Below are 27,982 nucleotides of genomic sequence, written 5' to 3' on the forward strand. Positions count from 1 at the left end.
TGGTTGAGAGGGAGGGGGGGGGCTTATGGATATACAGAGTTGAAGAGGTGGGTTTTGAGGCGGAACTGGAACAGGGTGAGGGACTCAGACTCACAGAGGTCTTTGGGGAGGAAGTTCCAGAGCTTCGGGGCTGCCACAGAGAAGGCTCTGTCCCCAAAGCTCTGGAGTTTGGCCTTGAGGATGGAAAGCAAACCGGCTGAGGTGGATCTGAGGGACCGGGGTGGTTGCTAGAGGATGAGGAGGTCAGTGAGGTAGGGGGCAGCCATAGTGGAGGGCTTTGTAAGTGAGGACCAGGAGTTTGCAATGGATGCGGTGTAAAACGGGGAGCCAGTGGAGTTCTTTGAGGACCGGGGTGATGTGATGCCATGATTTGGTGTGGGCGAGGAGTCTGGCGGCTGCGTTCTGGACACGCTGGAGTCTATTGAGGGATGTAGTGCTGATGCCGTAGAGGAGTGAGTTGCAATAGTCAAGGCGGGAGGAGATGAAGGCGTGAATGAGTCGCTCAGCTGCAGGGTAGGTGAAAGAGGGACGGAGTTTGGCAATATTGCGGAGGTGGAAAAATTAGGTTTTGACAACTTGGCGGATGTGGGGCTCGAGGGAGAGGGTGGGGTCAAATATAACGCCACAGTTGCGTGCCTGGGTGGAGGGGGAAACAGGGGTGCCATCAATGGTGAGTGTCAGGTTGGGGGTTTTGCTGAGGGTGGATTTGGAGCTGATGAGGAGGAGTTCAGTTTTATTGCTGTTGAGTTTGAGGAAGTTGTGTTGCATCCAGGATTGTATTGCAGTCAGACAGGATTCGATGTGGGTGATGGGGGGGTTGTGGGGGGATTTGGTGCTGATGTAAATATGTGTGTCGTCTGCGTAACAGTGAAAGTCCAGGTTGTAGTGGCGGACAATCTGACCAAGGGGGAGGATGTAGATGATGAAGAGGAGGGGGCCGAGTACTGAACCTTGGGGAACACCTTGGGTGACTGAAGCTGTGGCAGAGGAGTGGTTGTTGAGGGAGATGAAGTGGGATCTGTCGGAGAGGTAGGACTGGAGCACGGTTAAAGGATCTCAGGATAGGCTGCATTAAAAAGAAAGGTTTTTAACCTTGATTTAAAAGAACCCAGTGCCTGTCCCCTGATGAATACCTTACCCTTTTTGAACAACAACAAAACAGCAAACATTACATATTTTCACAGTTAATTCATTCCTTCAGCGTGGAACTGTAGAGGCAGGGCAAGAGCTTCTTAAACCAGTTGCTTCTTCTCTCCTTTCTGGTGACCTGGCTCTCCAAACCTTCCAGCCGAGCGTTCAGGGAGCTCTGTGTCTCCTTCCACTCGTCCTCCTTCTCCTGAATACTCTGCTGGAGGCTTTCTTTCTCCTGAAGGAGCGTTGACTTCTCTTCCTGCCACTGCTGCTCCAGATTCTGCCTCATTCTCTCTTTGAGCTGAAGCAGGTTTGACTTCAACATCTTCCACTCCCCCTGTCTTTTCTTCATTTTCTTTATTTCTGTGTCTGTCTCCTTGAGGAGCTGTGCTTCGTCCTCCTTGTACTGGATGTGGTTGCTTTCCAGCTGTTGCTCCACCTCCTTCAGATCACCTGCTAGTTTGTCGTTTGCGTGGAGCTGAGCAGCATATGAGGCCTCTGATTTTTCAGTCTGCTGCTGCAGGGAGGTTCTCTCCTGCTGCCAGAGGAAGCGCTCCCTCTCCACCTGATCTTCCAAGATTATCTGAAGAGCAGCCATCAGGCTCTTGCTTTTCTTCTCCTGCATCTCCACCTGGGCGAGATGGAGGCTCTGGGATTTATGCAGTGCAGTGAGGGCAGTATTCTCCACCTTCCACTCCTTCTTCTTCTCCTGCAGACTCTGCTTGAGGCTTTTTTTCTCGCGAAGAAGCGTTGACTTCTCCTCCTGCCACTGCCGATCCAGATTCTGCCTCATCCTCTCTTTGACCTGGAGCAGGGTTGACTTCAACCTCTGCCACTCCTGCTCTCTTTTCTTCCGTTTTTTTATTTGGGTGTCTGTCTCCTTGAGGAGCTGTGCCTTGTCCTCCTCGTACTTGATGCGGTTGCTCTCCAGCTGCTGCTCTGCCTCCTTCAGAGCAGAGATGTCTTTTTTTGCAAGTCCAAGTCAAGTCTCAAGTCTTTGGTCACAAGTCAAGTCTCAAGTCTTTGTGGGGTGAGACTTGATCAAGTCTCAAGTCTTTGGTCACGAGTCCAAGTCAAGTCTCAAGTCTCTAAAAAGATAAAAGTCTCATGTCTCTTCTGGTTGTAATAAGCCTTCTATTGTCTGCTGCTATCCAGTCTGTTAAGAATACTGTACAGCTATATCTAAGAAATTCAAAGCATTTACTGTGTTATTATCACTCCTATATCTATTAGCATACAGTATCAGTACTGATTAGTTGTTTGTTATATGATCACTTTAAACAGGCTATTGCAATGCAATATGAGGAAAAACATCACACTTTAGCTAAATGCAAACAACTTATAAGCAAAACACTTCAGAATCAGAAATCAGTAAGCAAGCAATTCACTAATCTTTTCAAATATTCAGTTACAAAGCTAGTAGCAAGCTAAGTTAACATTACATAGCTGATGCTGAGCTAAACATGTTTGCTAACCGTCCATATGCGTTATGTGACTGACCTCTCCGGGTGAGTTTTCAAGTGCCTGATGAAATTCGACGTTGTTGCGCCAGCATCCTTGATTTTGATATTGCAGACTTTGCAGTGTGCGCTCCTTTTGTTGGTGCCGCCGGCGTTTTGTTCGAAGTTTTTGTAGTTGAACCTAATTACAAGCGGTACAGCCGCAGGTGTGCCGCCGGTCGCCATTGTGTTACTACGAGGTAGTAACAGAGGCGCGCACGTCTGCGTAATGAGCCCGGCTAAAATAACTGGATGGCCTACCTGCCTGTCTGCCTTCCATCTGGGCACAAACTTATCTCGTGCCCTCATTGGTCATGTGCGCGTTCGTGTGTGTTGGAGGAGGCGGGCTCTATAAGGAAGTAGCAGCCTCGAGCAGATTATCTCCGGTTGTGTATTTTCAAATTCTAGCGATCTCAAGCCGGTTTCTCTCAAATGTACCTACCCCACCTTTAATACGCCAAAAATAGAAAACACAATGATTGTTCACGAGTCCCAACACACGAGTCCAAGTCGAGTCTGAAGTCTTTTGGTCACGAGTCCAAGTCAAGTCTGAAGTCTCTGTGTGTGCGACTTAAGTGCGACTCGAGTCCGAGTCGCAGACTCGAGTCCCCATCTCTGCTTCAGAGTAGCCGATAGTTTGTTGTTTGCCTGTTTCTCCTCTTGGAGCTGGGCAGCATATTCAGCATTCAGACATTCAGACTTCTTTAGAGCAGCAGTGAGGTTAGTAATCTCTCCCTCCTGCAGCTTTGTTTTCTCCCGGTTTTCTTGGAGGTAATCGAGAACGTTAGCCAGCAGGTCCTCCTGAATGTCCAGATGGACTCTGCCCTCAGACTTCCCCAGTCTCAGCCTCGCCTCGCTGTCCTTCAGCTCACAGCAGACCTGCTCTTCCAGGAAGCTCAGGTAGAAGTTTATCGGAGGTTCAACCTCTCTGGAAATGAAATCCATGTCTCCCACGTTTGTGTTTGACTGGATCATGGTGTTTCTCTCCTGTGTCTTTTGTTTCTTTTGCAATCTGCACTTTGTGTAGTAAAGTTAAAACACCAGAAGGGGGGTCTTCTCCCAGGAGATTTTTAGAAATACTAACATATAAACTACGCATTCTGGTACACTGTGAGAAGAAAAATAAATAAATCTATTACTACCTGTCATAGCAGTTTTAAAATCAGCTGTGGTCTAGAGAGAATAATCAGTAAAGTAACAAACGTACAGCAACACAATATTCGTATTAAAAGAAATAAGGATCTTTTATACTTGCAAGTATGACGTCTCCCCCAAAGAGCACGTACCTTTCTGAGTAAAACAGGCTCTCTTTATAAGAGGACATCATAGCAGATTTACATTACAACATCATTCTGGCAGGCCAGCTGAGACCCCCTGGCACTGTATGCAAAACCTTCACTCAATACAGAGCCAAAGGGATACAGATAACACCTTATCCTAACTTCCTTCCCCTCATCCTTCCTGTAAGCCCAGGGGTCGGCAACAGGCGGACCGCGATCCGGACCCAGACGCCGACCTATACGGACCCGGACCTATAATCAATACATTTATAGGTGATTTCAATTTTGACGGGGCGATTCTATTTTAACCGCCGCCGACAGGGGGCGAAAGAGACGAGTGAGCGACACAGGGAGAGAAACAAACACAGAAGAAGAGATGAGAGCGCGGCAGAGAGAAGCGGAGAGGAAAGTGTGAAGAGAATAATTATTAGCGATACAGCGAGAGGAGAGTGAACAGGCATGTTAGCGGCAGACAGGGAGAGACAACTAATTACACATGGCCCTTTCCAAGAAGAGGAAAGTGGACAGTGAGAACAGAGCTTTTAACCCCGAGTGGACGGACTCATTCATTTTCATCCTGCCCACTGGGAGAACAGAACCAGTGTGTCTCATTTGTTCAGAGACCGTGGCGCTCATTAAAAGTTCCAACACGCCAAACATTCCCTCTCAAGTCAGAACTGAGGTCACAAAAATTAAATATTGTTCCAGCGCAGACTAACCGAGAATAACCAATGAGCACCTGCATGTGTGTATGAGAATGGCCCTGACACCATTTCAGCCCAGATTTAAACTCCTGGCAGGACAAGCTCGAGCTCAATTCTTGCACTGAACAGAACAAAGTGACTGAGGGACTGCAACTTAAGAGCGAAAGAAAGAGAAACTTTAAAACTGTTCAATTGTTATGATGTGTAAAGACTGATATTGTTCTATAATCGTCTGAAACTGTTAAGTCATGATGTGAAACGGTTAACAAAGAAAAAGAGAAACTCAAGCTGCTGCTACACTTTATTTTATTTATCTAAAATTAAGCACTTTTAAGATGCACACATTTTCAAAAGCTATTATTTATTTTCTCTATTTTATTTTTAAATGCAGCCAGAGAGGAACATTACACATATCCACAGTATTTGCTGTATATCTGTACAGTTCAGTGTTAATTGACAATACATATTGTTGTTTATGAATTGTACTTTCTTTATTTGATTGGCAGTCAGTTGTTGATTACATGCAGACGTTGATAAAGCTACAGGCTACTTCAATATATATCACACTAATTCATAAAGCAAGTTAGAAATTTTGAAGTTCCGGACCTTTGCATGGGGAGATTTTCTTTAACTGGATACCCCTGCTGCAGTGTCATAAAACCCCCTTGCAAAAACATCTGTTGATCACTCACACACATTCAAAGGTCACTCCAGGGATTTTACCTAATCAGTCAAACCGTTGACATGACATTTTCAGAATACAGCAGTATTTCATTAGGTATACACTGTATTAAGCTTTAGTACCATAATTTCCATCACATACCCGACATATTAATAATATGTTCTGCCATTGTTTGTTTTTCACGGGCCTTCAAAATAAAAGTTTGAAAAACAAACAAAAAAAAGAAATTCAAAAAAACGTTTTTTTGGCAACCCACCAGTTGAAAACCACTGATCTAGAATGATGCTGCCCTATGACATCATAACAGATTATTAGAGTCAGAATCTGAATACTTCACTATGGCAACCGTCAGAATGTTGTTTTTGTCATATTTTTTACAAACATATATTTAAATTCAAGAAATTACTGAATAAAAAATGTGCAAAAGAAATTAAATGGAATAGAAATATTGATATGGTTCATAATAGGTTGCATTTTAAATTTTCAATAGAAAATACATTACATTACATTACATTACATTGCATTTAGCTGACGCTTTTATCCAAAGCGACTTACAATAAGTACATTCGACCAGGAAGACACAACCTTGAGGAAAACAGAATCATATAAGAACATCAGGTTTCAAAGAGCCAATCGTTTCAAGTGCTGCTCAACTGGCTATAGATAAGCCAGTCCTTTATTAGTATATAAGTGCTCTGTTAGCAGTTCTTTGTTAGTCATTCTATCGCTCGAAGTGGAGTCGAAAGAGATGAGTTTTCAGTCTGCGCCGGAAGGTGTGTAAGCTTTCTGCGGTCCTGATTTCAATGGGGAGCTCATTCCACCATTTTGGAGCCAGGATAGCAAACCCACGTGTTTTTGCTGATGGGAACTTGGGTCCCCCTCGCAGCGAGGGTGCAGCGAGTCGTTTGGTTGATGCAGAGCGTAGTGCACGTGCTGGGGTGTACGGTTTAACCATGTCCTGGATGTAGGAAGGGCCAGATCCATTCGCAGCATGGTACGAATACAATAAAAAAAAAAAAACGTGTTATTATTATAAGGAGTTTAAGCAAAAATGTGCAATAAAAAGCCAAATAAAATAATAACAATATTTTAACGAATAAAAGGAGTTAAAGTAACATTTTAATACAAAATAGTATCTCTGGGCCTTGTTCTCGAGTGAGGGGACAATGGAGTTGTGGTTGAGGTGGCTCGTGCACCTGGTTAGGATCCACCATGCATGTCCAGCTGGGAAGAGACCATGGGGCAGACCCAGGACCGGGTGGGGGTTTTATTTTACAGAAACATGTCATTATTCTGAAATTCGTTTCCAAACTACTAGATTTAAGTTTAAATAATGCCATTCATATTCAGTTTTCTCCATAATTATACAAAGTGTATAAATACTAGTGTCATATAGGTTTTTGTGCATATACACTGTATATATACAGTGGGGCAAACAAATATTTAGTCAGCCACCAATTGTGCAAGTTCTCCCACTTAAAAAGATGAGAGAGGCCTGTAATTTTCATCCTAGGTATACCTCAACTATGAGAGACAAAATGAGAGAAAACAAATCCAGAAAATCACATGTCTGATTTTTAAAGAATTTATTTGCAAATTATGGTGGAAAATAAGTATTTGGTCAATAACAAAAGTTCATCTCAATACTTTGTTATATACCCTTTGTTGGCAATGACAGAGGTCAAACATTTTCTGTAAGTCTTCACAAGGTTTTCAGTGCATGACATTAAGGATTTTGGGCCATCTAAGCTAATTTACAGATGGCCCTGAGCCCAATAGAGATTGCCCTGAAAAATGCGCGCGGAAGAAATGACACACAAAGGGTTTGGGGGGCCTCCCCCTAGAACATTTAGATTTGTGCAGGTCTTAGATACTGTCTGGTGCATTCTCTAGATTGAATTATAAGATGAACCACCACAATATTATATTGTACAATTTAAAAAAAAAATTCACCCCGACAGGGCCCTCCTGGAGTGAGAGTGTCTTGTGATAATGGCCGAAACACTCGATGATCCCGAGGTCCACAACTGATGATGTGTCAAAAAAAGGAAATCAATAATTAATTAATTTGAAAAATATTAAAATTAATGAATTTGAAAAATATTAAAATGTAATGAAAAATCAAGAGCAGGATTATAATCAACATTTAAATTAGATCAATCTTAATTAATTATTTAAACGTGGTGCCGACTGACCTCTGTTACCCTAGTCTACAGGGATAGCACTGTTCAGTGCATATTCCTGGTTCTCACTTCTTTTTCACCTTTTCCCACTTGTTTAGGAGAGTGTATTTACGTAGTCTCGTTGTGCCTCTTCACTTTTACACTCTGGGGGTCAGAGTTCATATGGTGAGGGATTCCATTGGCGGTATGCGCCGGCCTGTGCCTTTAACCGTGGACTTCTGGTAGAACTGCTCAGGTCTTGATAGATTGAGTGGGGAAGTTCATGAGACCTTTCTTGAAAAAAAGTTGTTTGTTTGTTCTTGTTTGTGTTTGCTCACTTGAATGCCCTGCATAGCTTTAAGAAATACTTAAGTTGTTGGTCAAGACACTTTCCATCTGATGAAGGCAAATGCCTTCCCAGATGTAAACAAGTAGAAAACATTACATTCAGTTATAACTGCCAAATCAAACATTATTTACACTACTATGGCCCCTGTTAAAAATGTTTGTAATGTTATCTACTGTAAGTTGGTCGAACGAATGCCTCCTCATCCGGAAGCTGACCGAGCAGACCTGAGCAGCAGTCGAGAGGACCCGAGCGCATCCGCGAAGCACACAAATTGGCGACGTCAGAGTTCCCGTTAGCCGGCAAATCTAAATCTCTTCGGTCAAAATGTCCAGTCAAAATAATTTCCCTTTAGCGCAATACCGCTTCAGTTGCGTCACTTATGTGACAGACAAGAAAGTATGTGACAGACAATAATAGTCAATTCTAATGTCTAACACTTAATGTGGAGAAAGAGATGTCCTGTATGGGTTGATTGTGCGTTGATCTGTTGGTAATGCCTCAGGGTTCCGGTGGTCATGTAAACAAATGCTAAATGCTATACTTTGTGGCCTCACCCAGTTGCATAGCGACACTTATTGTTTAGGTGTCTTTTAATAAGCAGGTAGAAATATCATTAGCTAGAACTAGCTGGATCTGATCGATATGGACATAAACGCGAGTGAAGTCTAATCTGACGGGAGAGAGAGAGAGATCAGCTGCTGCTGACGAGTCGACACGCAGCTCTGCATGATCACATGCAGCGGTGAGCAGAACAAAACACACACTGCAGGTTAGAATATCACACGTAGTTATTTTAATTACCTCTCAAATTACCTAAAATAGTTATAGATATGTTTAGTTTTACTGTCGGGTCACTCATTACTGGATCCGCGAGCTGCATGATACTGGCATAAAAGATTGCCTGATCGGGCAACCAGCAGGTGAGGATTCATTGCCCGAGCTAAATACTAGATGGTCCCGGGCCATCGGGCAGTCCTTAATGTCGAGCCCTGTTTTCACATACTGTTGCTGGTATTTTGGCCCATTCCTCCATGCAGATCTCCTCTAGAGCAGTGATGTTTTGGGGATGTCGCTGGGCAACACAGACTTTCAACTCCCTCCAAAGATTTTCTATGGGGTTGAGATCTGGAGACTGGCTAGGCCACTCCAGGACCTTGAAATGCTTCTTACGAAGCCACTCCTTCGTTGCCCGGGCGGTGTGTTTGGGATCATTGTCATGCTGAAAGACCCAGCCACGTTTCATCTTCAATGCCCTTGCTGATGGAAGGAGGTTGTCACTCAAAATCTCACGATACATGGCCCCATTCATTCTTTCCTTTACACGGATCAGTCGTCCTGGTCCCTTTGCAGAAAAACAGCCCCAAAGCATGATGTTTCCACCCCCATGTTTCACAGTAGGTATGGTGTTCTTTGGATGCAACTCAGCATTCTTTCTCCTCCAAACACGTCTCGTTGAGTTTTTACCAAAAAGTTCTATTTTGGTTTCATCTGACCATATGACATTCTCCCAATCCTCTTCTGGATCATCTAAATGCTCTCTAGCAAACTTCAGACGGGCTGGGACATGTACTGGCTTAAGCAGGGGGACACGTCTGGCACTGCAGGATTTGAGTCCCTGGCGGCGTAGTGTGTTACTGATGGTAGCCTTTGTTACTTTGGTCCCAGCTCTCTGCAGGTCATTGACTACGTCCCCCCGTGTGGTTCTGGGATTTTTGCTCACTGTTCTTGTGATCATTTTGACCCCACGGGGTGAGATCTTGCATGGAGCCCCAGATCTAGGGAGATTATCAGTGGTCTTGTATGTCTTCCATTTTCTAATAATTGCTCCAGTTGATTTCTTCACACCAAGCTGCTTACCTATTGCAGATTCAGTCTTCCCAGCCTGGTGCAGGTCTACAATTTTGTTTCTGGTGTCCTTTGACAGCTCTTTGGTCTTGGCCATAGTGGAGTTTGGAGTGTGACTGTTTGAGGTTGTGGACAGGTGTCTTTTATACTGATAACAAGTTCAAACGGGTGCCATTAATACAGTTAATAAGTGGAGGACAGAGGAGGCTCTTAAAGAAGAAGTTACAGGTCTGTGAGAGCCAGAAATCTTGTTTGTTTGTAGGTGACCAAATACTTATTTTACCGAGGAATTTACCAATTAATTCATTACAAATCCTACAATGTGATTTCCTGGATTCTTTCCCCCCATTCTGTCTCTCATAGTTGAAGTGTACCTAGGATGGAAATTACAGGCCTCTCTCATCTTTTTAAGTGGGAGAACTTGCACCATTGGTGGCTGACTAAATACTTTTTTGCCCCCCTGTAAATGGTCTGCAAACGCAGCCCCAGAGAGAAGGGTGAAAAGAGGTGCTGCAGCACGCAGTATGAGAACAAATAAAGAGCTTTTTGAGCATTAAAGCATGGAAACATGTCACAGTAGAGGCACACAATACAGATCTGAATCTAAAATTGAGCATAATATGTCCTCTTTAACATTCACTTGCTCACTATTTAGGAAAAATCCTAAAAAGTTGGTTTGCGTCCAGGTTGGATATACTGACATGAATAATAAATATTCGGCCATTTCCTCCGTGAGGGTGGTGTTGTCACAGTGTGCCAGCTGCAGAGATAAATTAAAAATAGTTATTAAGAATGGAACATTCCACTCCGCTGTATTTGCTCGATTATAGGTCAGGCCCCGAGTGTATAAGCTCCTTCACTGTAGCGGTTTTAAAAATAGGACCTACGAAGCGGCTCTATTTTTTATCGAGCAGCATCTAATCAATGCAAAATACAAATCAGTAGACATGTCTTCCTCTACTAAAGCTGCCATCTCCCTCTGGTTCAGTAATTTATTAAAAGGCGAATCACATTCATCATTTGCACAAGCAACATACATTTTTCACTCTCCATTCACTTGGTTTAATAAGTGATCTGTGCCATGCTTTCAAAACGATGTATTCATTATCTCTTCCTCCCCCCCTCTCTTTCAGTTCTGGGCTCTCGCCGCTCTACACCCCCATTTCGTTTTGTGGATCTCCACTGGGCACAAACCAGAAAAGGATTCAGGATCTGTCTCTCAACAGCATGATCGGTACAAACACTCATCACAACACCTTGTAGCAAGCACCAGACATGACAGGCTCTGCATATCCACCACGTTTCTGAGGCAAAATCTCACATACAGTGGGTACAAAATGAATACACCCCCTGTAGAGTGTCCTTGTTGTGTCTTTATTAGTGTTTTATTTATTTATTATAACATCTCAGCTTAGTTGTGAAGGTTTCTGAATTTTTAGCATGAAGTACTTTAATGCTGTGATTCCCCTATAAAGTGCACTACACAGGGCATATGCTTGTATTTTAGTAATGTTACTGCCGCTATCATATTACGAGTTCTATGTTTTTACAGAGTTGATCTTGTCTGCTACCTTCTTCAGTATTCACCAGACCTAAAGCGAGTAGTAGTTATGGTTCTTACTGATGTCTAGTCAGTGCAATACATGTAGTTTGCACCAATTTCTGTGCTTTCTTTGCCTTTACACTGCTATGGTAAGAATCCGTTGGGGTCAAACTTTGTAAATTGGTGTTAATGTTTTTATCTTGTTACGGTTTTTATATTAATCTTTAGGGTTAACACCTTAATGCCGACGGCTCTAGTATGTTTATTAATACATGAACATGGGACTTGTTTGGTCTATATGGACTATATGTATTGAAATCAACAAAACTTACATTTATTAATTTCTAAGCTTTACACCCTTGCTGAGACAATACGTGTTAGAAGCAATTTGCCTGGAACTACAGCTAGCAGTCTTTTGGGTAACTCCGTACAGGGTTGGCACACCTTTCCATGGATTTGGTTTGATCTGATGGACCGCAACCTTAAATAAACTGCTTAATATATTGGTATTTAGGTCCGGGCTATGATACGGCCACTCCAGAACATCGCCCTTGTTCTTTGCTAGATGGTAGCTTTAGGTCCAACCCATTTTCAGTCGTTTTTCAGACATAGGCTGCATCTCAGGTCGATTAAATGGAATCCTTGCGTCCCTCACTTGTGTCGTTTCCCTTGCGTTTAGTCCCTCCCACCAGGGAAGCATGGAGAGACGCAAGGAAACCACGAGAAGCAGGGAAATTAGTTTTAAGAGCAATGGGACGTCCTTTCCTCCGGAGCGCCACGTGAAGCGACGTCCGTTTGTGATGACGCTGCACAGCTGATTGTCTGACATCATCTCTGTCCCCGTTATTTTCACAAACACCCCCGCCTCTGTTAGTACACATTTACTGACATATACATTTGTATCATCTGTTGTAGATCCAAATAAATAAAATAAAATAAGAACTCATTCTCAAAAAAGATAAACGCCATTCTTAAAATGTATAAACGAAAAAAGCGATCATGAAAATGTTGCCAATAAATGAATAAAATAATTTTGGATCACTTTGTTGTTCAGATATATCACATATTTGTAACTAAATGATACATTAATTGAAACAAAACACGGTATAAACTGAGGAGTGACTCTCGTGAGTTTCATGTGTTTTCTTCACTCCGCTGGGAAACTGCTCTCATGTCAAGAAGCATCAGATCAGTGCATGCACTGCATTGTCCAATCAGTGAGCGATACACAGTAAGGGGGCGGGGTGAGTATCTGAGGATGTCATCGTAGGATGGTCTGGTGGTTCCTCCATTATCGCTCCTCCATTTTCGCTCCTCGGTCCTCCGGCAGAAATAAGAGCCATGGGACGGTACTCAAGATGGCGCAGACAAATCAACTTCCGGTGAGACCGAGACCGAGGAGCGAGGAAATGAAAATAATCGACCTGAGATGCAGCCCTTGTCAGGTTATTGCAAATGGCTGCTCTGGCAAAAACTGTGGCCGGCTAGGATAATAATGACAATTTTAAATATATTTCTAATAGCTTAAAATAATTAAGTGATTGATTTGACATTTCGGACAGACAAGGACGACTTCCAATTGCAGGCAGTAATTAATTAGTTCTGGATGATTTTTATAGTTAGTTTTTTACCTTGATGGCCTCCCTAGATGGATGACTTTCATTTTAGAAATCAAATGTGAAAAGCATAAAGCAAGACAAAGCTGTGTGGGGGTGTTGTTGTGCACATTGCCCTGTCATATCTCTGATTGTTTCTCACTTAGTTTTGTGGGCCTCAGGGCACCCCTTTTCTTTCTGCTGTAATGTGTGACTGCGCACTACACAGGCCGGAGTTATTTCCCAGGATGCACCGCTCTGCACAAACTGTCCTGTGGGTGCATGGCTCTCTCTTTTTACCTCGATCTCTTAATCATCTCATCCTTTAGCTTACGATGGGTTTCTTTCTTTTTATCTCTTTAGTCTTCTCCTTTTGCCTTTCTTCTTTTCCTTCCTGTTTAGTAAGAGCATAAGGACCTGCCAAAAGAGGAATGTGGGTATAAATGAGATCCCAGAGTTATTCACTTTTGTGTATTTGTTTGTGGTTGTTTTTTCCCTTTGTGTTTTGGATTCAGTGACAGTCAAGGGAATCGTAGTTAGTTATGAGGGGAAGACACACACACACACACACACACACACACACACACACACACACACACACACACACACACACACACACACACACACACACACACACACACACACACACACACACACACACACACACACACACACACACACACACACACACACACACACACACACACACACACACACACACACACACACACACACACACACACACACACACAGAGAGACAGAGACCCAGGTCGTCGCACCCATCTCTGCTTGTTTAGCTGACATCTCTCAGTGGATGTCCGCTCATCATCTCAAGCTCAACCTTGACAAAACTGAACTGCTTTTCCTTCCGGGAAAAGATGGTCCCACTCTTGACCTGACTATCAACATTGGCACCTCTGTTGTTTCCCCGACTCAGACTGCAAGGAATCTGGGTGTGACCCTAGATAACAACCTGTCCTTCACTGCAAACATAGCTGCTACAACCCGTTGCTGCAGATACATGCTCTACAACATCAGGAGGATACGTCCCCAGCTGACCCAGAAAGCCACGCGGGTTCTGGTCCAGGCTCTCGTCATCTCACGCCTAGACTACTGCAACTCCCTCCTGGCTGGTCTACCTGCATGTGCCATCCGACCTCTGCAGCTCATCCAGAATGCAGCGGCTCGTCTGGTCTTCAACCTTCCAAAATGTTCCCACACCACTCCTCCGCTCCCTCCACTGGCTTCCGGTAACTGCTAGAATCCACTTCAAGACACTGGTACTTGCGTACCATGCTGCGAATGGATCTGGCCCTTCCTACATCCAGGACATGGTTAAACCGTATACCCCAGCACGTGCACTTCGCTCTGCATCAGCCAAACGACTCGCTGCACCCTCGCTGCGAGGGGGACCCAAGTTCCCATCAGCAAAAACACGTGGGTTTGCTATCCTGGCTCCAAAATGGTGGAATGAGCTCCCCATTGAAATCAGGACAGCAGAAAGCTTACACACCTTCCGGCGCAGACTGAAAACTCATCTCTTTCGACTCCACTTCGAGCGATAGAATTACTAACAAAGAACTGCTAACAGAGCACTTATATACTAATAAAGGACTGGCTTATCTAAAGCCAGTTGAGTAGCACTTGAAATACTTGGCTCTTTGAAACCTGATGTACTTATATGATTCTGTTTTCTTCAAGGTTGTGTCTTCCTGGTCGAATGTACTTATTGTAAGTCGCTTTGGATAAAAGCGTCAGCTAAATGCAATGTAAAAAAAAAAACCACACCACACACACGAGCCAGTTAGTGCCCATGGCTCTGTCTGACAGTTGCTGAGTAAAGCTCTTGTTAGGAGGGAATGTCACTGTATTGCATGTTTTTAAATGTTGTCACAGCGAGCTTGTTGTTTAGACATGGTGCTGATTGTCTGACACAACAAGAGAATGAGGCGGGTAATGGCGACTTGATTATGCTAAGGGCAAGAGCTGCCACCTGTAAAACCATAAAGCATTCTATATTTTCAATTTCTGCACATGGCAATCTGTTGTATACATGATTGTTTTTTTTATTGCAGTATCAGTTTATGCAGACCTGCCCTCATCTCATTACCTCTGCCAAGAAGGTAATGTTTTTATTCTGTGTGTTTGTCTGTTTGCTGATAAAAGGAGGTAGCATGGACCAAAAAAGACCCTATTGCACTTATACCTTATTTTCTTACTAATGGAAAGTGGTCTGCGCTTTCAGAGTGTCCCTATAGTTTTATTATGTCTTTAAGCTGCATTGATCATTTAGAAAGACCAATGCAAAGAGGGTTGTTATGGAGCATGAAATGAAAGCTGATTTTCCATCAGTACCAATTATGAGTTCAAGGTGTTTTGGATTTTAAGAGGTGCCCTATAGCTCTGCAGAAGCAGATGATTTGTAAGAACTTACATAATAAGTAGAATTTAAGATTTGGAAGCGTATGGGTACTCTTGTGTGAAACATGGGTCGTGGCTTAATTGTCTCAAATCACCCCTACATCCTGATCCTTTATTAAAAATGCACCACTGCTCTTAATGAAAAAAATTAAATTAGCTTTTTTTATGTGAGCTTTTCCACTTCAGCCAAAATACAACTTTGGAATAAAGCCAAGTTGAACGTTTTCTTTTGTAGGAGGGCTAATGAGCTTTGTTACAAAATGATGTCTAGGATTCTGAAAAAAGAGTGAAAGAGAGATAACCACACATTTATCTCACAAATGAAACTGTGCCGTTCGATGTAAGATAACACCTGTAGAAAATTAGAACCCAGTGTTTGCGTCAGGTATATGCATCCTCCTCTGGAGTTTAAGCAGGAGCTACTTTACTTTACAAGCTGTTGGATACTGTAGCTGAAGTTGTTGCTGACAGTCTATTGGCTTCAGTTGGTGGTAGTTTGTGTCATAAAGAGTACATATTATGCTCATTTTCAGGTTCATATTTGTATTTTGTGCCATTATGTCTCCATGCTTTAATGTTCAAAAAGCTCTTTATTTTTCTCATACTGCCTGTGCTGCAGCACCTCTTTTCGCCCTCTGTCTGAAACCAGAGCCCAGTCTGCTCTGATTGGTTAGCTGGCCGGATCTGGTTTGATTGGTCAACCACCTGTTCCGGCAATTAGTCTATGACATACAATGTGTTGGAGTGCTATCCAATAGAAGCACGACTGTTATGTAGTGATGCCATTATGTTATGGAAGTAAACAAAGGAGTTCAATGGAGCATTTTAGGCAGGGGGGCAAACTCCCTCTGGAGAAAACTTGGGGCTTTAGACTTTGCAGACAAAAACGTACAACACACTACAAGAAGGGGAGAACCCCAAAAAGCATAATAGGGCCCCTTTAAGTTTAACTACATCTTTGTGTTTAATTTATCCATTCATGTTTATTGTAACGCAGGTATGACAGTTTAAATGTGTCAGATTGTGCTTTGTAGTTATGGTGTAAAACCACGTGCTGCCTGCAGTTTTAATGAGATATCTCAATGGATGGTTGCTTCAGAATAGAGATCCAAAAATCCTGTCCAAACCTTCATCCCAAACATTTACAGGCTGAGACTATCCACAGATATGAAACAAAATACTGTAGAACACAATATGAAAGTTAAAGGGAATGATTCAAATGAAGTTGTTATGTAGCCGTCAGATGTATCATTGGATCAGCTCGACTAATTTTATATTGGTCACAGTTGTATCAACACATACACAATAATAACGGACTTGGATCGGGGGCAAACAGCCTTTTAGCACAGAAATGGAGCTTCAATCCCATAAATTGCTCTGTAATTTTGTCATACCATTTCAGTTGTAATATTGATTTATTGCGGATTGCATGCCCAGGGAAAATTGAAATAAATGACATTTAATCACATACTCGTAGCAATACTCAAGATAAACAGATTTGATCAAGCCTGACAAAGATCTCTGTTTTGTCACATACTTGCTTTGTAGCATGCTATATTCAATGTGTTTGATTAACAAATGTTGTGGTTTATCTCCAGGTCAGACCTTGATAGCTGGTGAAGCCCTTCCTCCATCTTCCATCCAGCAGGAGGTCCAGTTGAAGTTCCTGCTGAGCGGTCTGCTATCCGGTCTGCCACTGCCACCATTTGCTCTCCGCATGTGTCCACCACTAACCACCAAAAACATCAATCACTACCAACCCCTGCTGGCTATAGGTAGGTAACAATGCACAATTGACACACATGCGCATAAGAAGTTCTGTTCTGTGTAAAGGAGTTGGTTTTCATCCTACTGAGAGTGGAGTATTGTGAAATATAACTAAAAGTAAGGAGCTCAGCATTACTATTTCACCGCAGGGTTTCTCAAAGCCTGTACCAGGTCTGCTTTAACAATTTAAAAGTTTCTGGAGGTCAGTTTTTTTCCACTTGTGTGCAGTATGTTATTTTGTTACATCATGATTTGTAGTTGTTTCCAAGCACAACCAGTTGCATCAGTGCTGCAGAACCAATAAATGAACTGCTTTTTGTTCATAATGAATGAACCGTTCGTTCTGACGTCTGTTGACAACAAGTAGTTTAACTAAACATTACTAAATGTGTCATAAATGTGATGTGTTGCTATGGAGTCAGATTATGGGTCAATATTCTAGCGCGTAAAACAAGCTACTCACGAGTGGAAAATGTGCTTTTACACGCGCGTGAAATGACCCCCGCGCGCAGATTAAACCCCCGCGAGCGAGCAAGAGGGCTGTCTCTCTCGCGAGCGAGCGCATAGCCGCTCGCAGGGGTTTAATCTGCGCGCGGGGGTCATTTCACGCGCGTGTAAAAGCACATTTTCCACTCGTGAGTAGCTTGTTTTACGCGCTAGAATATTGACCCAAATCTGACTCCATAGTTGCGCATTCAGATACAATTCCATCGAAAACATACTGAACGTTCTATGCATATGAACTCTATCATCTGATGATAGAATTTCAAATTTCAAAACATGAAGTGTAATAACTGCAGTTAGCCTCCCTGTCAGAATGACAAAGATCCTCAGGGAAGCTCAAGCCCATGTTTCACTACATTGTAAGTACAACTTATTAAAAAGATCAGTTCAATGCAGCTAATGTCGTCTTAGTGTTATTGCATGATGCTAAAATTGGTTTGCCATGAATTTAGTGATGGATTGTAAACATTTGAAATGTAGCATTTAAGTGTTTCTCAGTTACAAGGTTGTTGTTTTAATAAATCAGACACTGATGGTGCAGCGCTGTACTGTACCTCTTTATATAGGCTTGTTCCCCCTAACAAACAGTTTTTGCGCTGATCAGGGGGTACTTGGCTGCATTTTTTTTTCAAAAGGAGTGCATTATTGAAAAAAGTTTGAGAATCACTGCAGTAAACCTTCAGTTTAGATGTCAACCTCCTAAAAAATACCTACATTCATTCCCCTGACAAAGCCAACATGACTGAATCATACCTCAAAGAAACACTACCACTGACAGACCCAATGGCAAGCAGATGAATAATAACACTCTCAACCTACACATCTTACTACCATTTCAAATCTGTGTTTATGTCACTGTGAACACATCTACAACAGTGGGACACAGATCTCTTAAACCAAGATTACACATTATTACGTGGTGACTATATACTTCATACAATCCTAAAGAGGCCACTGCTGTTCTCCAACTGTTATTTTTAATCTTTTGTTTAAAGTGAATTGGGATTTTTTACTTAAAAACCACCACCACCCTTCTTTCAAAAGCAGCCGTTTCAAAATCAATTTCAGTCATAGACCTATTTGTATTTTTTTAGAAATCCAATCAGTGAATTTTGGAGCGAGGGCAGTAGGAGCCCCTCACACGCAGATGGTGAGGGGTCGACTTGGCACAGCTGGTTCCCATTGGCGTTCTCAATCTGAAACTAGAACAAGGCGATTTAGTTTTCTCTTCATCCTTTGTCAGATCCCCAAAGTCAGCTTGCAGAGCCAAGTAGAGAAACGGTCTCTAGTTTTATTTTTCAAATGTGTCTTTTTTTCCACAACCTATGAGCTCGTTTGTGAATAGTACGTTTTGTAGACTGGATAATTATGTCGGGGAATTAGATGGAAGGCACATCTTTGCTGAAAGGTGGAAAAGATGTCCTGGCGATTCAAACGCAACAGTATGTTTAGTTGAAATTGTATCACAGTCTAAGCACAGTTAGATATAACACATATACTATTGCGTCAATGTAGACGTTCAAATAACAGTAGAAAAAGCCTCATTTGGAGCCTTCAAATCTGGTATTTGCCTCACTGTCATGCTGTAGAAATTGGTTACATTCCTGGCTTACAGTTGCTGTACTCTCTCCCTCAGTAATGATGCCAAGCTTGGTACTGTCACCGAAGATCTGGCAGGCTTTGGCATCTGTCACCTCTTTTGTTTACCAAGAGCCAGAGAATACACCTTCTTGGCAGATACTGCACTGTCTCTTCCTTGGCTTCCTTTTCCATTCTGCATTAGGGTTTGTCACTAATGTGTAGTTGAGTTAAAAGGGGATTCTCAGTTCCTCCAACACCACATGCCGAAACAGCCAAGGGAAACTGATATATTACACCTTCCTCTAGGTGCAAATTAAGCATGAGCTTTATGCTGACGGTGTGAAAAACACTAGGAGTTGAAATTGCCAAACACATTTTCTTTACAGTTCAATATAAATCAGGCTTCCCTTTCTCTGTTTTCTCAATTGCTGTGTCTCTCTTCCCCCTTCTCAGTCTCCTTGCTTCCAAAATAAAGGTTACAAGCTGTGAAAGCCAGCCTCACTCCCCAGAAGCAATGTGGTCTGGTCTCCTGTCTAAAAAGCATTAATCTCTGTGAGACTTGACAGCTCCATTACTGATAGGTGCATTGCCCGGAGCCTTCCTTTTCAGTGACATGTACGCAAACACTGACTAACCGACAATACTCCCAATCATCTAAGTTAGGCATACCTAATTTATTTATCCGTGCTTCCCCGACAGCTATTCTTTGCTGCATTGTTTGGATCTGCTAAATGAAACCCCATTTAGATTAGAATAAAGAATCGACACATACGTTTGTCAATTGCAATGCGAGAAATTAACTTCTTCTCCACTGATTTGAAGGCAGCGACTGAGGCATGCAACTCTAAAAGCAAAACAATTATAAAATGGATTGATTCTCATTATCGTCTCCAGTGGTCCGTCGATGGGAATTTGTATACATTTGTAGATCACTACAAGACCCTATACCAGGCCAAGAAAGATATGATACCTTTTGATATAATTCTTCCAATCCAACTTTCGTCAATAATTTAAATGAAGGTGGGTAGGAAATGCAGTTTTAAAAAAAACCCTGATACATTATCAATCCATTGTTAAAACATTTTAAAATGTTTTAACACTACCTTTTCTGAGCATCGGAATGACAGATCACTGTTTTGCATTATTTTTTGAAAATACAATGGAGGGACAAACTGCTAATGCATCTTTTTGATTGGTGTGTTCAATGTTTCATCTGAATCTCACCACACACTGCCCTACGGAAGGGCGGCATCTTCTTGGTCATTTTGATGAAAGTAAACAAACATTGGCTCTGAGGCAACTCATGGTCGGGAGTGTCTATGTTTATCTCCATCTACCCACTTCAGCTTGACAGAAGTGTCCAACACTACATGCCATCTTTCAGCTTCTCAGGGAGTAGGCAGGGAAGACGCATACAGATTGCTTTGCAGCACTGCCTCTCTCCACCTCCAGATGTTGTGTCAGCATGTGGTTGTCTTGTTTGAAACCAAGTGCAGTCCTTTTGCAGAGGGACTGGCCACATCAGCGGAGCTTCATCACACTCAGGATAACTATAAAAGCAAATGGGTTCCTGCACCTGTCTGTGTGTACCACAAACATCAAAAATAACCCCCCCCCAAAAACCTTTGTAAAACAATGTCCAAGCGTCATGAGAATGGGCTTTTAAATGTGCTTTCACATCTGCTGGAGGTTGTTGCTTTTCTTGCTCCACAATTGAGTAATTATTTTAATTGTTGCGGCTTTCAGCTGCCTTGCTTGGGTTATAACCTCAATTGTTTTTGCCTGTTCACAACTGCTTGTTCTCTCGACTAATGTTAAATAAGCACGGGGCATTTTATAAAACCCATGACAAAGCTGTTGTAATCATTTAAAGGAAATGACCATAATGTAAATAGGATGTCAGCATTTTATTGCCTAAAGCTGAAAGCGTAGATAAGTGCTTTTATAACTTGTTTTGTTAAAATATAAAAACATATATGAGAAAATCCCATGATACACACATACAATGATTATAAGCATATGCACTGTCGAAGCCAAACATTACTTGTTTGAATCCCCAGAAGATGACAAAAGTCTTCAAAACCATCACTGCCAGGATACACTTCAGATTTTGAAACAACATCTTCCTTCATTTCATTTCATTTCAAACCTTTATTTATACAGATAAAATCCCATTGAGATCATTGATCTCTTTTTCAAGGGAGACCTGCTCAAGTAGTTCCACATGAAACATAAAAACATAAACAGAACAACAAAAGGACATCATACAGCATCATTTACATAATTATCCACATAAACAGGTACCAATAGCTTCCGATTGAGTAGCATCCAACCGAGCTTTAAAAACATATAGTGGCACCAGATTGTTCAGTTTCCATTTGCAGACTATTCCAAGACAGAGCAGCTGCGCATCTAAAAGCTGTCTTCCCTAAGACAGTCCTAGCAGTCCTTACATTTTCAAAACCTCTAGGATGACTTTAGGTTTAATTTAACCTTGGTACACATCAAAATAACTTTAAAATACATTCGATGTTCTCTTTCAAAGTATGAACATCACTTTGTCAAACCTCTTTAGAGTTTTCGATCAGTGTCAAATGTCACATGTTATATTTAATCGAGTGGAGTTTAGGGAGGGATGAAGCTGTTTCCCTCGCAGCAGATGAAACGGTGAAATGTTCTAGGGCTGTGATCTGAGTGACACAGGGTTGGATGTGCTGCCTCAATCCACACCCACTGCAGTGACAGGGAACGCACAGGGGTGTCACAGTGACACACCGTCCTTCTGATCCTGGATGGTAAAGGGATGGGGAAGTTATGTAACGTATGCCTTGTGACTGTCATTATTCTTATGCACTGCTCTTCTCTGTTTCCTCTCTCCAGGCACCAGTAATGGGTCTGTGCTGGTCTACAACCTGACCAGTGGCCTCCTCCACAAAGAACTCAGTGTCCACTCTTGTGAAGTCAGGTAAGATTTGTGTTGCTGTGAAGTCACAACAAGGCAGGGGTTAGTGGTTCAGTCCCCTCTGGATTACATGAAATATCTGTAAAAGGACAAGATGGATGAACCCCAGTGGCTAGTCAATCTGCTCGGGTGGATGGTTTTTGTGTTGATTGTTTTCTGGCTCATTAGTGCTTGTAGAGGCAATTGGCAATCACATAATTAGAGTGCCTTCTCAGCTCTTGTGTTTGTCTTAGCTTGCTTTAGGTTTGTATGTGAACACCGGCTGAGTATGGTAATCTTGTCTCAAGGAAATAAATAGGACAACCACTAGAGCAAAATAAAATAACCCAGAAGATATCAAGGTTAAAGATATTGTGTAGCTGAACAGGTTTTCACTTGATATGCTTACTGCATAATGCACTTTACAAAGCAAATCAAAGCAAAATCATGCCATGAAGCTGGTCATACCGTGTTTATATGCTAATTAAATCATGGGGACCATAAATACAAATGCCACCTGGTGACATAAAATATGTTATATACCCAGATCTTATTATTTTCAAGTACAACAACTACACACTCCCAATGAGCGGAAAATAATCAACTCTGTATGTTTATTCCAACAAATAACTGCATGGTGAATTTTTTTTCCGAAGTGTGTGTGTGTGTGTGTGTGTGTGTGTGTGTGTGTGTGTGTGTGTGTGTGTGTGTGTGTGTGTGTGTGTGTGTGTGTGTGTGTGTGTGTGTGTGTGTGTGTGTGTGTGTGTGTGTGTGTGTGTGTGTGTGTGTGTGTGTGTGTGTGTGTGTGTGTGTGTGTGTGTGTGTGTGTGTGTGTGTGTGTGTGTGTGTGTGTGTGTCACAGTGAAAAGCTTAGTTGCACTTGAACAATGGGACCAGCTTTGCATACCGTGTAAATCAATTCATCACAACTACACAATACATGCCCAGTGTATGTGCTTCTGTGTTTGTGTTCAACTGGCGGTAGACAGAAGAAAATGGTGTGTTAAAGTGATGATGTCCACTGTTGCAATATCTACTCACAGCAGTTGATGTTACAAAATTAGTGAGTTAGTGTTGTATCTGTCTAACCCTAACAGTAATACCATCACAGGGAAGTCTCATTCAATTTGTGACACGTGTTACTGATTTTTACTAAAGTACAACGCTGTTACTCCTAGATCTTATATACCAATGCCAGTTAATACTATATACAGATGTTTCACGTGTTCACTTGTCAAACAGGTAAACTAAATCACATTAATGCAGTGCTCTGTTTTTGATATGCTGTATTATATGCTCACTTGAACATCGCCATCATTAATAATATAAGTTACACCTGGGTTCTTCCAGCAACGACAAGTCCAAATGTGCTGGGAGAAAGTTCTTTAGATTTCTGGGTGACATGCATAAAGCAAATAAAATATAATTTTCCATGATTTTGGAAATAAAATGACTTTAACCTCTGAACACTACACAATTCCCTACTATTCATTTTTAAGTATGTGTTTCCCTTGATGTCCTTGATGCCAGCTGGCCAACAGTGATTGTGATTTGAGAATAATGTGTTTTTTCTTAATTTTCCCCAAAAATAATGGTCGACGTGTTGCCAGCATAGAGGTAGAATGAGAGTAGAACAGACATATATGCTATTTTATGCTATATAAATCAACATAGCAGAAGGGTTAAAGAGCCTGTGATGAAATATTGGGCTACTAGTAATCTCGAACCGTCAGTTTAAAAAAGAAGGTGCGATACCGTTCCGATAAATATCAATAATTTCGAACATCGCGGGGAAATTCCTTCGACTCATTTTGAAGTTTTGGGGGAAGTCGGAAGTGACGTCAATGCGGGAACGCTTCACTGTGCGGCGAGAGAGCCTAACACGGACAAAGTGTGTTGTCATGCGTAGAAATGGTGAATTACTGAGTTTAGGCACGTTAATAACGTTTTAATGAAGTTGACTACAGTGTATTCATATTTGTCAGTGCTTTCATGTCAATTCGGCGACATAAACATAAATGATCGTGGTGAAGATGATGATTACATTAGGATTAAAAATCGGTAGTGAGAGCTGCTGAATTTCCTCCCGTAGGATGTGATATAAAAACAAATCTATTATTTTTGTGGTTATAAACTCAAGTGGATGAAACTACATGTATTAGTGCTTTCATGTCAATTCGGCGAACATATGATACATTAAATGATGAGTGAGGATGATGATTAAAAATCGTTTGAGCCGGTCTGTTTTTCCTGATGAGAAAACAAACCGATGCTTTTTGTAGTTGTAGTACACCAACGTGGATTAAACGTGTGTTTTTTTACCACAATGTTGGGGAAATTAATGGATAAAATGCACAGATTATTGTTATTATTCCCACTCCGATCGGGACACTAGGTCCACCGTTTCCCCGCAGCGAGGCTCCCCCCGTTGACAGTTTACGTGGGCTGGGTGCAGTGGCGGACTGGCCATCGGGACGAATCCCGATGGGCCGGTCGGATAAGTCACTAGCACATCCCCCATAGGCGGCGCGTGAGGCTCAGGTTTGAGAAGGCTAAATAACTTCTTTTACCTGACGCTGCCCGCCTCCGGCGTCTATAGAAAAGAGATCAACTCAGTGTGCGGAGTTTAAATCTCTCAAGTCATATTACAGGATAAAGGAAATACAGTTTAAACTGCCGTATGTAGAGAAGACGCCGACGTGTCGCACTTATCATTCATATTACATCATCAATCAGATAATGGATCATATAATATCATAATATATCATATATTTCCTTATCTGAGTCAGCTTCTCCAGCCGTATCTGGCTGTGCAACACTTAGTGTCACAGACTGTATGCAGAAGTATTATTTTAAGCAACACATTATGTTGACGAAACACTCCAGTCAAATGTAATTAAAGTCAGATCCACTCGTGTCTTAGACGGGGCAGTGATATCATAAAACTATACGCTTTCAAACACTCTGTAGGCCTAGTTATTTTTTAACCAGTTGTTCCGTATTCACCTTGCAGGTGCAACTCTGTGGCTTGTATCCTGGATTATATGTTTAAGTCATGGATGTTTAAAGCTCATATTTGTCTAATATTAGTTTACTTTTCATTAATGAAGTATGACGCTGCGCTGTCAGTACACTTGTCCCTGTTTGTGTTTGGTCAAATGTAGCTAACCCCGCCCCTTTCACGTGAACGCGCTCTCAGCTGGAGAGAGAAACCCTGGCTTGATTTACCGAGTTGATAACCAGCGTCGTAGGACCGCTTAGCGAGATCTCGTTTGTTAGTTTGTTGTTGATAGTTTGTTTGTTACTCAAACATATCCAGGGTATGTTGAACTGGCTTCGTAGTACAGGGCACAGCTGGCTAGCAGCGCTAATGTCAAAGACACAGACATTATATTTGTATTTTACCAGGATGCAGTGACACAAATATTTGGGAAGCCTTCCCTAGCCTACAGCACCCGCCGCCCCTGACATCCCCCACTCCCCCCGTTGACAATTTACTAGCGGTACCGAAGTGGGCCGGTCGAGAGTCCCGGGATGATTTTTAGTCCCATAATTTGGCGGGACTTGAAGAATCCCCGAGAAGATCCAGAAAATGGTCAACATTGAAGGGCAGATTAATGGTTATCAAAGTACAAATATCCAAAATCAGTTCAGTAACGGTTTTCAAGGGGACAATATGTACTCAAATTGATGGGTTTGGATGATGGGGGAAACTCGTGTCACAGGCTCTTTAAAGTCCTATTGTAAAGAAATATGACCATTGTTGCCGGCTAACTTCTGCATAAAGTTCTTCATAATCTGCTGAGCTGAGGTTTTGCTGTAACGACTACATTAGTGAACTATTAAAGCATGGAGATGACTCTTTTGTGCACCATCTCTGTTGCCTGAGAGGATAAATGTAGTGGTGCAGTAATGAGTCCTAAAACCTCCAAATAATTTGTACCACATCCGGTTGCCTTGTCTTGATGTTATGGGTCTTTTGAACATGTGTTTGGTGAGAAGCCCTGAGAGAAGCCCTCTCCAGTGTACTGAAATCCATTGGTTAATTCCCATAGATTTTTGTGAAGGGAGCCCTTGTGATGCAAATTTCAGAGTTGGCCTACCAAAATACATCATCCTTGCACCAATCCATTGATGATTGCTGTATTTTAATTGCTTCATATTTCTATTGGCAAAATCATTACATTATTTTTATTGAATTATATTTTAATACAGCCAAGACATAGCTCAAAAACCAGTGATTTTGACACACTATATTTTACTTCACTCACTCACCACTGTCGCAATGTTCCTTTGAACTACTCAAATGAGTGCAACATACTTCAATGGCTATACTACTCTCATTATATTGCTATGGTTACCACAGTGATTGCAGAGAAATCCAAGGATACATGGTTTGCAGTCTACTCTGAACGTATTTGCCTAGAAAAATATAAATCGACCAGTAAACCTCATTTTGTTATGTTTTCTAAATGAATGGATCAATCTGTTTTTTTATTTATATTGATTGAGCCTACTAAACACCACTTACAACAAAGCAACTCATTTAGCACACAAAGTGAATATCAAGTAAGTTTAGACTATATATTCTAATTAGGACATGAACTTGCTTGTGTAGCATGTATTGGTTAATAATGGGGTGCGATGCAAGCCACAATGAAAAGCGACCAACTCCAAATCTCACACCACCTTCTGAGTCACCCACAATGCAACAGCCAAACATCAACAAAGAGCAGGCTTTGCTTCATTAAATTGGTATTCTCTAATGAGCAGCACGACTATTTTACCAGGATTAATTTAGCACAAGATTGAATCAAGTAATGCTGTTAAAAGATTGATCGGGAGATAACACTATCTGTTCAAGCAAAGCCAGCCTTTAATGAGAGAAGTTCCACAAATGTGAAACTCCAACAAACTTTAATGAGCCGTGCAAGAAAAGCACACGTTTTTTGAAATGTCTGTCGCTACCCTCTGGCTGTTATGTGTGGATTACAAATGAGTGTGGAAATTAAAGCGAGAGAGGCAATGTTTTTTTTTCTTCAGTTGTCAATGAGAATTGTATCTACAGTCCTGACACTCAACAGATGTCACCTCATCTTTCACTCAAAGCCACCGTACCTCCTGCTCACATCCTACATGTGCTATTTAACACCACTCATATTAGTTTTGAAGGTCTATCATCAAAATTAATGCGCAAAGCGAGAAATGTAAAATGAATGGATTCCATTAGACCAGACATTATCATTACAGGAATGGCATCAGATCAGGGCTTTCTCTTGCAAACCTAACTATTGGATTGTTCTCTTTTCCTGTTCAGGCTCTGCTTGAGTATTACTGTAATTTCCACATCCAAGATTAAGATCAAAGCGGTGTGTTTTTCTGTGGTGGAGAGCAGAGGTACTTTATGGAAATGAGCCTGGCAGCCCTTGCCCTGGCACAGCCATGCCAAACGAGCCCTTCCTGCTTAGCATCTCATTTACATTTAGTGGGGAAATCGACTAATTAATCATTTGGCTATTTACCATCTCATTACCGTGGAGTTTGTGCTCCCTGAGCTATGCCCCGCTCTCAGAAATATTCATATCTCACACTTCCTGGCGTGACTTTCTGTGCTCCACCTTCCCGATGGATTTTGTAGAAGTTTTAGGTGTCTCATTGACCTTTCTGCCTGCGAGGATGCAGCGGAGGAATATCTGACCGCTACACTTGCAAGTATTAGATAGAAATATTATTACTAAAACCTGTGTATGTGTGTGCTTACTCCACAGGGGAATTGAGTGGCTGAGTCTTACCAGCTTCTTATCTTTTGCTACTTCTGCACCAAACAACATGGGCATGGTGCGGAATGAACTGCAGCATGTTGACCTGCTTACTGGTAAGAGACACACACATTCTCACCTGTATCTGTTGGTAAGGCTAGTACCAACCAACACTTTTTATATCTTCCTTTGATAATGATCAGTCAATTAAATTGTATG

General features: G+C 41.9%; 1 protein-coding gene across 1 annotated transcript in view; it reads left to right on the forward strand.

Annotated features, from left to right (window-relative positions):
- Positions 1–27,982, forward strand: part of wdr11 (WD repeat domain 11) — a 109,983-nt gene that overhangs the window by 48,739 nt on the left and 33,262 nt on the right. The window contains 4 exon segments of the mRNA XM_034100489.1: positions 10,786–10,886; positions 16,810–16,986; positions 21,944–22,028; positions 27,773–27,879. Coding sequence (XP_033956380.1) covers positions 10,786–10,886; positions 16,810–16,986; positions 21,944–22,028; positions 27,773–27,879 — 470 coding nt within the window.

Source organism: Pseudochaenichthys georgianus, chromosome 15 (assembly GCF_902827115.2).
Source record: "Pseudochaenichthys georgianus chromosome 15, fPseGeo1.2, whole genome shotgun sequence".
In the NCBI taxonomy this organism is placed as follows: Eukaryota; Metazoa; Chordata; class Actinopteri; order Perciformes; family Channichthyidae; genus Pseudochaenichthys; species Pseudochaenichthys georgianus.